Source organism: Pelecanus crispus, chromosome 2 (genome assembly GCF_030463565.1).
Source record: "Pelecanus crispus isolate bPelCri1 chromosome 2, bPelCri1.pri, whole genome shotgun sequence".
NCBI classification, from domain to species: domain Eukaryota; kingdom Metazoa; phylum Chordata; class Aves; order Pelecaniformes; family Pelecanidae; genus Pelecanus; species Pelecanus crispus.
In genome coordinates this window covers 16,776,929-16,790,572 of record NC_134644.1, presented here as the reverse complement: position 1 = coordinate 16,790,572, position 13,644 = coordinate 16,776,929, and the positions used below count along the sequence as shown (strand labels likewise).

Below are 13,644 nucleotides of genomic sequence, written 5' to 3'. Positions count from 1 at the left end.
AGAAAAAAAATTACGATTTGAATATAGTTAAAAACACCCCCACCACCGTGTTAGGTTAAAACGTGGAAAAATATGCATCTTCTTTACACAGTCATTTCCTATTTCACAATCACATCCAGCAGTTTAGTTAATTTTAAACATCAGGAATATAAATAGATCACAAAGGACAAAATACATTCTTTCATGAGCTTGTGTCTTGATTCAGTGTCCACACCCCCCAGCTATTTTGCTGTAAAAATGTTCATAAAAATTAGCACTGCAAATATGTTCTCCACTCCCTCCTACCTATAAAGTTTAAAGATGGGCAAGGAGGAGGTGCACTTTCTCCTTGGAAATTACACATGCACTCAGTATCAATTTGAACAGGTAAAAAAGGCTTAATAATGAAAACATGAGTAGCAAAATATTGCTTCCATGATCACCTCCATAATTATTTTAATTTCAAATCAAGCAATTTTAATGACTTCAGAGCAAATCTGAGTCAGTCTTAGTGCTTGAGAGAAAAAAAAAAGTACGGACACCAGAAATATGTGTTATTTATCTTTACCTTATAAACTGCCTGAAACTCTTCAGTAACAGCAAAGATTGTCTGAATATTGTTCTCACTAAGCTTCTGTACCAGATGAGCAATAGAGGGATAATCCTATAAAAATCAAGCATAAAACACAACTCAAGTTTGGGACACATTGCTAGAAAACAATCAGAAAGACTTTGACATCATAAATACAAATCACCTTTAGAAACATACCTAAGACTTCTAACTAGCCAGCTTATGTCACAGTTCTAAAGCAAAACCACCTCTGAAAACAAACATGCATTGAAAAGATTCCATAGATTCCATTCCAAAAGATCCCATTCCATGCCCCACGAAGATATGTGTTTTTTCACATTATCATATTCCCTGCCACTTAAAGTCTCCAGGTTAAATCCCTAATCTCAATGTTCGCAGAAAATTACCTTGGGTAGTTTTCCACGACTTAATCTCAGTGCAAACCACTACCTTTTGCACTGTTTCATAAAGAAAAGATGAAATAAAACTGAATTAATTTTAGGTTTTCGTTGAACAATACTCACTTAACTTTAGGAATATATGAACACACAAACTTTGTAAAGCTTATTGTGTTTACCTCACCCAGTGAGTTTTTCTTTTCACCTTTTGTCTGATCTACGTATCAATAAACCATGAAGGCAATGTTGTTAAGCATACTTTTACCATAAACTTTGTATCATAAGATTTCAAGCAGCCTTAAAAAAAACAGGCCAAGGAGCTCTCTATTTTACAGTACTTTTTTTACAGTAGTAAAACATTTCTGAACACAAAGAGGAACGAAATGATAAAATAATGGGACAGAGCCACTACAGTTTGCCAGTGGACATGCAGGATTATTAATTATTAAAAAGCTTAAAATCCAACACCACAAATCACAGTGTGAAAGTTGCCATTTCTTGAAATTTTCCTATTATGACTGGATTAATTCTTGCACATTTGCTTTAGTTAAGTTAAAGTCACTTGATATAACACAGAGGTAAACAGGTAAAGTTCAAAAGATGTGGCAGCCTGAAACTATACCAGATGACCTAATGAGTTTTTTTTGAGCTTAAGCATCACAAAATATTAATTTCCTGAGAAGATGATGTAAAGACTTACGTAATAGTGGCTCATTGTATACATATTATTTTCCAGATGACATTTCCCATCATTTGGTAAAACAATTCCACCAAGTTTACCATCTCCTGCAAAGTGAAATCCAGCATCCGTGGAAAACACTAATAGTCTTGTTACATTTCTCCAGCCAATTTGTTCCTTGGGAAACAAAAAAATGGATTATTTTGTATTTTACACCAATTTATTTTCCAGCATTTGGGACCAACACTTGAGAGATAAATGCACGAAAAAGTAGACAGATATAGGAGAAGCCATACTGCAAAAGTATCACCCTGGAAATCATATAATCCACTCAAACCTTAAAAGCACTTGCATTTAACATCTGCTGCAGGTTTTTCACCAAAGGCAAGAAACATTATTTTTGAAATCTACTTTGCTCTGTTCAGTTCTCACTAGAGTATCTGAAGAGCAATAGGGTTTTAGAAGTCAGGCACATGTCAGTCCAGCTCTTTAAAGCCAAGTCTGCTTCTACGTCACTACCATGCGGCCTGAGCACAGAGGACAACGTTAGTGTGTAGAGCTCGGCTGCAGTCTTGAAGTGGAAGATTACGCCTTGCCCGGCATTAGGCTCTGAAGAATCATCAGGCTTTGCCAATCTAGTCCAGAATTGTACCAAGCGTAGGGCTTGCCAGAGGACTGCCCTTTTTCACCGTCCCACAAGCAGAGCCTAATTCTGTAACCTGCCCTTTCCTTTTTTTTTTTTTTTAAATTCTTCTATCAAGTTGAAGCCCTAGTTAATTTAAGGAGAGAAGACCATATAGAAGTGTCACATAAATACCAGTTACCTCCCAAAATGAAAAAGAAAAAAAAAAAAAAAACAAACCCTAGAAGGCTTATGATTAACACTGCACTTTTAAAATAAGACTCCAGAATGTTTCAGAAAGTCCCGACTCCATTGATCAACAGCAAAAATAACATGGTAACAAATCAATAAACTTGGATATCACTTTTTTGGGAGTCCATGTTGTACAGGTGCATGGAATATTCTGGCAGACTATGGAAACATCAAAGAAGAATGCAATGATCTAGATCAGATCTTCAAAAATAAACAAAAATCAGGTTTCCATCTACTTCTGTCTGAGAAGCTAGTAGAAGTTATAATTCACCAAACTATTCTGAAACAACAAGAAGCATATGAAGCTTTGAAATCATTTTAGAATAGTTGCTTACACAGGATTTCATACACTTTTGAACAGAATTTGACTCTTTACAGCAAACTTTAAAAACTTTGTCTTTGGAATGCATCTATCTGCTGTGAACATGACCTCTAATCGACACTTTCACATTTCCCAGTTTCATTCACTCACCAGAGGTCTCTACAAAAGCCAAATGCATGTAGGCACGCAGTCTGCCTAGTCTGTCTTGCCTTGCTAGCATGAGATGGCATGTGCAAATGTCAGCCGCCATAAAACACTGAGGCTGTATTCAGACAATTTCATTTAATAGACCAGTAAAGAAAACTAATACACACTTACCCCACAAACTGCAACCTGCATTATTGCATCAAATCCACCTTCAGGAGAATCTAAATTCCCAGAAATGTGCTGTTTACCTACAAGTTCATTGAATTTATTTCCTTCACTGGTAAGGCTGAGCACATTTTTATAGCTAAATGGACTTGTACAGTTCTGGTCACCTGTACAAGGATTTCTGAGTTTGGCTGGTGTTGTACTTATATACGGCATCACAGTTTTTTCCACAAAAGAGCCAAAGCCTAAGACAGAACAATAAAAACCCTGTAAGTTGAAGAACGGAAGTCTCTTTATTTATATTATGACACAATAGAATGCAAATGCATTATAGCTGAACTGATGTCAGAAATAGCTCTCATATTGTTAACATTTCACTTTCTCCATGAACACCAACTACTCTTATGTTACTCAACAGGTTCTATGTATTCAAATATCTGCCATAATAATTTTTTAAAAATTACTCTTCATATCATATGTAATCATGTGAAAAACATCAGGAAGGAAACTTTTTTTTTTTTTGGTAAAAGAACAGGCAAATCTTCCTTACCAATTCTGAAGTCTGAAGTTATTTTTTCCATTTCTTCCATCAGAGCCGTTCCCAGACTTTTCACATTCTCTAAATCATCTTTCATGGAATAGGAAAGGTCCATAAGATAATAAAGGTCAATGGGGTAGTCTTCGGCTCTCTTAAATTTTAATGAAAATGTTTGGGGTTCTCCTGTTTCAGAGATTAAACAAATAGAAACCATTAAAAATTCCACAACTGCACTGGCAAGAAAAATGGCTTTTTAAGGTAAGTCTTTGAAATACTGATGAAGGTTTTAAACTAGAGGTGAGTGACTGTCTCCTTCTGTTAACTGAAATGCTTAACATCAAATTATGATGAAAAAAAATTCAGGAAGTATTTCTTTCAAATGTCCAACTTCGTATTTCCAAGGTATTTTATCTCCGCATAGAAAATACTAGCCTGCCAAAAATCAAGCCTCTCTCAGTTGCTCCAATTTCAAATCTTCATGCCTGCAATAATTTTAACAAGGTTCCTATAAGATCTAATAGCACAAATTTTCAATATCTATTTGCATCCAAGATGGCTCCAAAAATTCTCAGGGTTTAGTTTAAAACGCACACATTGTTTAAATAGGTTTATAAAAGAAAAATCAGTTCTCAATGGAATATTTCAAGTTACTTTGCATCAAATACAGACTGAGAGCACAGAAATGGCAGTGAGATAATGGCAAGTTACTATTTGTTGCAATGTTAAGCCCAGACCCTGAATTTTGCCAACAGAAGCATAAAGTCTCACTCTGATGTTGAAAGACACTGCAGAAAAATTACACCCCACCCCCCACCGCCCCCCGTTTGAATGAAATAAAGGTCTCTTTAGGGCCTGGAAATGATACACAACTACTTTGTTCTCATTATTGTAGCCCTGTGTCCACATCTTTAGCCTCTGGAAAATATTTTACATAGCAATCCAAAAATCTTGCTGCATAACTACAACACCATTCAGCTCAGACATGCAGACTTTAGGCAACAGCGATACTTCAAGGAAAAGGAATTACTCTCATAGCTTCTCTAAGTTTTTGCACTCTTCTACTTTTATTCTAAGAAGCCACATTGTAGAAAATTAACTACAAAATACTAAGTTCTATTGGGAACAAGCGATAATATGTAACCTTTCATAAAAATCAAACAGTATTGGATTATCTAAACACCTGGGGCTGACCTGCTATCATTCAGGTTATCTGGACAATAGTAGTTTCTGTAACAAAATGGTTACACAGTCAAAACACAAAATATAGATGTGGTGGTGATAGAAAGATCATCCAAGGACCAGAATGAAAGTGTCCTTACCGACTCTTAGTTTCAGTACCAATTTTTGTGGCTGGATCTGTGTAATGGCCTCTGGTTTCAGCTTCTCTGCAGCACCTATCTTACGATTCGTTACTTCTCTATCTTCAAGCACCTGTTTGCTACCTCTGGGATTTTCTATATCTTCCATAGGACAGCCTTTACTCTTTAGTGCTGCCAAGTCATCACATCGGGCAGATGTTGGTTCTCCTTCTTGCAAAAAGTCCTAGAAGACACAGGCAAAAGAGTATCAAGTTTACAGCTATCTGCAATTCATTATACTCTACCCCAATAACACTTCTGAAAATTACTCCAATTTTTTTTTTTTTAAAAAGTTCAGTAATAAAACACACAGTCCTGAAATATGTTAAATTATACTAAATACATCAGTGACTACTATTTAGTCCAGGACTTTGCATCTACTTATGCTTACCTGTGTATAATATGCAAGCAAGATGAAATTAAAAAAAATGCCCAATGTCACCTCTGACAGAAGCAGGACATCCTTTTAAATCAGCTATTCTAAAAGTGACAGCACGCAGGAAAAGCTCTCATCTTCATGTAGTCATCCTCAATAACGTGAACCTATTTGTACAGCCTGCTTGGCAAGTACCCTCCCTTCTAACTTTTTTTTTTTAAAAGGTTTGATTAAAGATTACATAAGTGTACCTTGGCACTCCGCAACAAAATAATGGCAACATGCTGACAGAGCAGGGGAAAGGCAGACAACTCTTTTATTTGGGGGAAACTCAATCTAAAAGCAAGATCCGTAAGCAAAACCAATACGTAACTTTGTTCTGAACAACAAATTACCATTACCTCAAACCTTAAAAAAAGCTCTAACCTCAAATATGAATAAATAAGGCTTCTGAGAAACTTGTCAATTCTGATTTTTCCCCCAAAAAGATATGCATAAAAATAAATATATCTTAAAGCTTGTCAGTTCTTGACGACTAGGACTGAGAACAAATCTGACAGCTCAAGGCCAAATTTTGAAGTTAGTCAGTTTAATTAAATGTTTAAAGTTTATAAGCTGGGGGATAGTAAGTAGGTACTATATGGAAATAAATATAGATTGTCATCTTCTAGCAAGAAACAGGAAAATTTCCCAGTTTTCATTAACAAACCAAAGAAAAGCTGTAGAAAACATTTTCTTCTGTTTCTAACCTGAAGAAGACACTTCAGCATATACTGGTTAAGTCACACAGTTTAAAATTATCTTACATTTTGAATTTCCTGAATTTAATTTTTAATTACATAAGAAAGCACTCTTTTTATGTTTCATACTGAAACAAACAACCCGCCCACACAAACGAGTCTCCTACCCAATTCTACCAACAACAGAAAACTAAAATTTGAACATCTTTCTTTTATAAAAGAAAACCTTCAATCTCTTCCCCTACTCCACCTATGTCTGCCTAAAATTACCTCTTACTCTAATGCCACTGGAAGAATATAATTAAGGATACCCAGACAGATTCCATGCTGGAATGCTTTTAAATAACTACGAGACAGCCTGTAGGGTCTGTATACACATAAGATTTAGAAAAGTAGAAGTAAACACATTGCAAAAAGCAATTCTACTCAAACCAGGACATCAGGAAAATCACAGTATCTGAATTTGTAAGTACAAATAAGTATCAAATTGAAGAGCTGCAGGAAACTATCATTAATGAAAACAGACATTTCTATACATTTAAAGTATTTACTAAAATCTGAAACCAAGGGGAAAAAACCAAACCATAAAAGGAATTTTGCAACACTTACTGTTTTTTTACACCAACCACAGTTTGGTCCTGCTTGTATACATTCACCACATGATTTTGCATTAGCTTTTATGCAGTCACTTCCACCTAGCAAAGAATACAAATCAGTCACTTCATTTATAAAAAGGTGCTAACAACAACAGAATTTTAGTTAGTTTCATTCTGGCTTTGTAAACTAAGTTCTAACTACAAATAGGTTATTAACAGGAGATATGATTGACATACTGCCATTAGCAGTCATCTAACGATATATTTATCTATATAAATAACTGCTAAATATACATAGTTCTACAGCAACATTAAACTACTGCAATGAAATCAAGTGACTTACCTTGCTGAGCAAATCCAGTCCATATCAAGCAACAGAGGATGCCAGCCCATGTGAGCCATTTTAAATTAGTCTGAAAAACATAATCAGAAGACTAAATTGTATGATTTCTTGCAAGAAGAGAAAAAGCGGGGGGAGGGTTGCAGGAAACTGCAGACATGTAACCGTGTTTCAGAGCAGACAAGGAACATGGAGGAGATGCAAATCAAATGATCTTAGTTGTACCAGCCAGCCCGTTTTGCTCTAATACAACCATGTTTGTGGGCTAAACTTTGTGTTTAGAGACATCAAACAAGGTAGCTTCTTAAATTATTTTGAAATACTCTGTTAGGTAAACCAGCAAGCTATAAGTCGGGGTGGGGCAGAAGAATCCAAACCAATCTATTAACATCTCAATAAATGAATAAAATATTTGTGCTCTGAGTATTATCCGAGAGAGACTTCTAAATAAAGATCCCACAGAAATACAAGATGGAAATAGAGCTTTTCTGTTCAAGTCTCTGCTTTAAGATAAACTTCAAGGCCCTTTCCAAAATCTTTTCCTCAGAATCTTCAAAGGGTGTTTTATAGCCTAACTTTGCACCTTACACTTCAAACTAGAAATTTCCTCTCACAATATACAACATAAATCATCCTTGATATAAACTCAGACCCTTTTTCTTCTTTAGACAACAGAGAATTAATGGGTACCATCCTTATCAAAGAAAAAACACTCTACCCTTTGTTCAGTGCTATAGATCTTAATAAAAGCCTGGCAGAGAAAATAAATACATACAAACTATAAAATCTATATGCTTTATGCGACAAAATTTGAATGCTTATAAACCACAATTTAGGGTTACTGACTTGTTATTTTCCCTATAGACCATTTTTTTTTCTAAATTTTCTTCTATTCTAACAGCAGGTAGTGAGCGAGGGTCAGTTGTTGCATCTTTCAAATTTTGGTATTATTTTAAATTCCATTTCTTTTTTATTCATTATAAGAATTCTGAGAACTTGGACCCTGGCTGCCAATTTCCTTGGTCATCCTAAAACGTTATTGCTAATTAAAGCCTTTCCAGTCATCCTGGAAACATCAATATTCTTAATATCTTTTTGTTCTAAAAAATGTCTTGCAATACAGCCAAGGAAAAGTGAATTTGGCAGAGTCTTTTAAAATGAACCTGTCATTTTCTAGAAGATGTGCTGTTATTCATATAAATTAGCAGCAAAGGGAGCAGTGCTTAAATAAGCACGGCAGCTGAGCTTTGGCTTTCCCACACTGATTTAGGGTCATTCATAATTGTTACTTTGCACATCCAGCCAAACCTAACGGAGAAGCGATAGCTGCTCTAAAATCTGGCGGAAAAGGTTTCAAACAGAAGCCAACCCTTTGCTACAAAACTGTATCCAACAACAGTATTATATGGTTCATATTTTTCTGATTTTCCAAATCACTTTGGTCCACTCTTCAGTGGATGCTGTAGCCAGAGGGTGGGGGGGAGTTCAGACATAGGGGAATTAAGAGAATTTGCTGTGGAAGACTTTGCTAGATGTTATGCATATGCACGTAATAAATTACTGATTAAAAAAACAAAGAAAAAAATTGAACTGTGAATTATACCTTACTTAACTTTTGAGCATTACTTATTGGATATCTAATACCGATTTGCTGCAGAGGTCATCAATCCTTCATTCGCAAAAACCGTCCTTCATGAACACTCTTTAAGTCCCCTCTATAAGCAATCACCTAAATCAAACCTGCGCAACCACGGACTTGCTCAGAGGGGAACGGTGGCCCAAGAAATGCGTGTAGGTGGAAGACAGACGAAGGGACTGAACCAAGGTTAGACAAAGAGAGCTGTTACGTGGCGTAGGGGCACTCCTATCAGACCAGGGGTCTGGAGGGCAAAGCCTCGCCAGGTTGCTCAACTTTTAGGTTCCTTCTTTTCTGGTTTTATGGTAGGTACGTCCCGTGTTTTAACAAACCTTACTTCCCACAAGCGAAGGGATGTTTTGTTACTCTAGAAGTTGTTTTGCTTTAAGTAGAGCCCAGAACAGGGTGGGCTTTTCAGCAAGAAAAAAACCTAAGCTGCTGGCATCAGTTTAGTACTGTCTTTTCTGTTAGCCAAAACGGGAAAATTATAAACAGTTCACCTTTTTAGGGCAGACTAGCAGCGGATGCACAGCAAGCCCATGCAGACTATATAAATAAGTCAGCAAAGATGTGACACAGTGCTAAAACTATGACTAAGACCATTTGGAAGAGAAACGTTCCTGTGGAAACGCATCCGCATGATGAATGTAGTTCTGGGCACAGATTCCCCGTAAAGTTAACAAGGAAAATGTCCTCTTCCATATATGGCTAAGCCGATGCCTCTCCCAAAGCAAGCCGCCTGCCCTCCGACACGCGCTAGCTCGCTTCCTTTACCTCTCCACTTCTTAACAGCTTTTCCATCTGCCGAGTTTGGAAAAACTCAAGCAAAGATTTGCTAATTTGGATTCGGTTCTGATTGTTCTTTAATGCAAGCAAGGCGATGCACATCCCCAGCCTCCAAATGCCCTCCTAACCACTGCAGCAGCCTGGTCACAACAGCGTCAAATACATTCTCCTGCAAGCCACTGGTTACTACTGTGTTGCAGATTTTTCTGTTAAGGGAATAAACCAAAACAAATAACGCCTAACTACACTGGACAGCCAAAGGAAGCCTTTGGAAACCGTTGGTGGAGCTGGAACTAAACCCCGTGTCGGCATTCAACCACAGATGATGGGAACAGAAAAGAATCCATTGTTACAAGAAATAAATGAATTTTTTTGTGCAACATTTACATATTTTCTATTATACTTGTTCTCCCCTTTCCAATTAAATCCTTGAAAAATATCCCAGAATCCTTGAAAAAGTGATTTCTTTTTTTTTTTGGCCCCTGAAAAAAAAGCAGCTCAAAGCTTACAAAAGTTAAGCTTGCCAAGAACTGAAATATCTTCAACAACTATATCACCAGTTGGATCCTTTTTAAAAGGCTGCAAACGGCGTGCTGTTGAAATAATTTTAAAATCAGTTTTTCTGCACATTTGTGAACCGTACTCTATTTTTGTTAAATATTTTAGGAAGACAAACATGGACATAATCTTGAATGTTTGGACTCGTTGCTTTCCAAGTTTTTTTGCTAACTGTCTCTACAAAGAGTAATGCTGGAAGAGAATTCTTTCTTTATAAAGCCAGCTTTGATGGAAATCTCTGGAGCTTCTAATTTGAAATGAGAGACTCATTAAGTGACAACAGGAAAAAGGAAGGATTATTTCTCCATAGTGAGGCTAGTTTTCAATTTGCAAATCAAGTATTTGGCACCTTTGTATTCTACTAATCATCATACTTAGAAATTAATTTTACTACTCCACAGCACTAAAGCCTTTTGCAGCTTTTTTTATGTTCTGCAGAGATGCTATTGCTGTTCTAATAAATAAACTGGGCAAATAGGATCAAGAAAAAAAGGGTAACTTACAGAAACATTGATTCCTTTGAAATGTAGTATCGATGGCTATGCCACTCTCCCCTCAGCACTCCTCAGCTCAGCATTTCACTCCCCACCTGATGCAGGCCACAGTTTATACTGATATTAAGGCAATGTTCGCGACAAGCCGTCAGTACTGTTCCACCCAGCCGAGCAGCTCCTCATCTGGCCCAGTACTCCGGCATCCACCAAGCCAATGCCAAGCAAAGACAAACACCACAAGGCATCTGCCTCTATTGCGGACTGAAGCGTGCCTTGCTGCAAAGCTTTCTATTGAAATGCAGAACCACGTTTCAGACCACAGGGGAAACGTTTAAATACCCAGTAAGAGTTGAGTTGTTGTGCAGAAGCCACCTTTTTGAGGCAATAACCAGACAGCCTACTTACTCACATCCCCACACGCCACTCTAATTACACTTACAAACCTAGAAATGAATAAGCCACTGACACTTTTGGACTAGCATTCGTGCTTCCTGCAGACTGACACGTCTTTGCATCAGCTGTGTTTTCACAGGTTTAAAGCTTGATTCAGAAATGCTGTATGAAACCGATCCCTCCTAGAGCTGAGATTATGTTTACCTAATTTACCTAATGTTTACCCTTTCACCTAGTGTAAGGTTGGAAAGTCACTTCAGAGAGCTGCCCCATCCTCCCTGTTGATTATTCACTCTTGTTAATCAGCCTCCTGGTTGATTATTCTTACTGTTTTCCTTTCTGACCAGTGCTAGCACTAGTGCAGCCACCGAGGAGCGCGGGAGCAAGTAAAAGATCTGGCTGAAACCTAATCCAACAAAGTAAGTGGCTAGTTTCAGCCATGTGGGTACAGAAATGCTTGTCCTGACATGGCAGAGGTGGTGAGATGGAGAAAAAGAGAACTGGGGGAGAAAAAAAAAAAAAAAAAAAAAAAGCAAAAGCTACTGCTTCTCAGCCACAGTCCGTGGCTGTATGCTGGACTACACCGGTCACACAGTCAGCCCCCACCCCCAGTCATCAAGGCTCTGGTTATAAAAAGAGCAGGAAGAGACATGTTTCTAAAATAAGCAGAATAAATAGTCTCTGGAGATGCCCGTTTCAGGACTTGATGGCTACCCTGCTAAAAAAGTTCCTTCTTCCCTCACTCCAGAAGGTTTACTGGCTTTAGCTGATGGCCACGCTTTTCAGCGTGAATTTTATGGATTGGCAAGAAGAATCCCATTCACATTTTGGGGGGGGCAAGGGGGGGGAGGAGGGAAAGGACCCAGTGATTGATTTTCTTAACAGAAGAAACCAAACCACCCCAGTAACATGGGACAGCAATTACACAGACACTACAGACCTCTAGCAATGACCCCACACCTCCATAAGCACTCCTGTCAGCCAGAACTCCCACAAGTCATTAACTACAAACCCAAATTTGCCTGGACACGCAACAACTCTAAGCATGTCTGCTTGTACAACAATTCCCTGCAAAGCAGCAATTCACTAAAAAAGAACGTGGTAAAATGGTATCTTGCTGCTCTCTCTTCAGAGAAGTATATTGCTCAGAAACACACAGGTACAGATATTAAAATGTTTCACACCAAGGAGTTACCTTCAATTAAAACGTCCACGTTTGTGGTGTAGATTTTCCAACGAATCTTAAATAGGTAATTCTTCATTTGTGACCTTAACAGCTATCTTATTTATTTAATCAATGTAAGTGTTACCACAATACTGAATTATAGCTGGAAGACATTGCCTGCATAGTAGATTCCAGGACCACCAGCTCAAGAAACTACATGATGCATTCTTCTTCCTGGAAGTGGAGATTTGGGGTAAACACTGATGGTTGAAAAGCAATAAATTTTAATCAAAGAACCAAAACTTTATCTTCCCTTGCAAAACTATTTGTTCCCTGGATATGGACGAGTCCTGTGACGGCTGCCCATCACAGACAGGCCCAGCTCCCAGTCTCACACCATCAGAGATGAGCTAGCGGAGTATCCCCATGTAGGGAAAATGCACTTGACAGAAACAGTCGACACTTGCAGTCTCAAAAGCAGGACTTCGCAGCACCCTAATCCAAATGGAAATGCCAGAAGTAAACCTGCCTTCAACAGCCTATCTATGTACCAGCTTACCAACAGCATGGCTTATCAAGACTACAATGTTCTTTCTCCTCCTGGCAACTTTGCAGACAATGGAGCAGGTTTTGAACTGCTTGCAGTAATATGGAAAGAATGGGAAAGTAACCCGCATTAATGTGCAAAGTAAGAAATTCTTCAGCACTGAAACAGCTTTTACATAAAAAAATTAATCACATCAGGACTGCTCACTCAAATTGTGTCCCAAAAAGCTTTAAGGCGTAACCACTTCAGCTACCACAATGCTACAGGATAAAAGAATCAGCAATATTTCACATTGGACTTCATTTCTCTCAGTTATTATCTCTAAGTTAATCGAATAAAACAAGCATAGTCACCAAATACTCATGATAAACACCTCCATAACCACTCTGTTTCAGTGGGGCACCAAATGTTAAAATAATACATAATAAACCAGTTAGGACTTAAATTTTAATTACAAAGAGTTAAAATCTACAGGAAACTAATTTTCCGCTAATGTTAGGGAGACCAGCTCCTCCAGTATGCTTATCTGCCACAGTTAGTGTTAGTTCAGAAGATCCCCCCTGAAGGGCTGGGAGTCCAAAAAAAGATGAGAATACACATTTCTGCATGCCAGAACCACAGGGAAACATATCACAGTTCTGCAGATTCTGCATGGAAACTACTGTGCCCCCCCCATGCTTAGTAAGGCAGATGAACATACACAGTAACACAACTGGTTTGCTAAGGCTCCCAGTCACACTACATTACTACCCATAGTTTACTCACACTTACAGCTCTACAAATTACTCAAGAGAACAAGTTGCTTAAAATTCACCAAAAAGGACTGGATTCACTGGCGGGGGGCAGGGGGGGGTGTGCGGAATCAGTAGGCGTTAGGTTCCGAAACAGACTTGTAGGTCCGAAACCACTACCGAAAGCCCAGCACGGGCACCTGCATCACATCGCCTCTTCAGCTGAATACATGAAAATGTTCATGCACACG

General features: G+C 38.0%; 1 protein-coding gene across 2 annotated transcripts in view; it reads right to left on the bottom strand.

Moving 5' to 3' along the window:
- ITGB1 (integrin subunit beta 1) overlaps window positions 1–13,644 on the bottom strand; it is a 45,367-nt gene that overhangs the window by 17,671 nt on the left and 14,052 nt on the right. For both annotated transcript variants that reach the window (XM_075706493.1, XM_075706494.1), the window contains exons 2-8: window positions 7,087–7,156; window positions 6,757–6,842; window positions 4,993–5,215; window positions 3,686–3,856; window positions 3,142–3,380; window positions 1,649–1,804; window positions 548–643 (exon numbers count right to left, since the gene is read on the bottom strand). In XM_075706493.1, coding sequence (XP_075562608.1) covers window positions 548–643; window positions 1,649–1,804; window positions 3,142–3,380; window positions 3,686–3,856; window positions 4,993–5,215; window positions 6,757–6,842; window positions 7,087–7,156 — 1,041 coding nt within the window. The remainder of the gene's footprint in view (window positions 1–547; window positions 644–1,648; window positions 1,805–3,141; window positions 3,381–3,685; window positions 3,857–4,992; window positions 5,216–6,756; window positions 6,843–7,086; window positions 7,157–13,644) is intronic.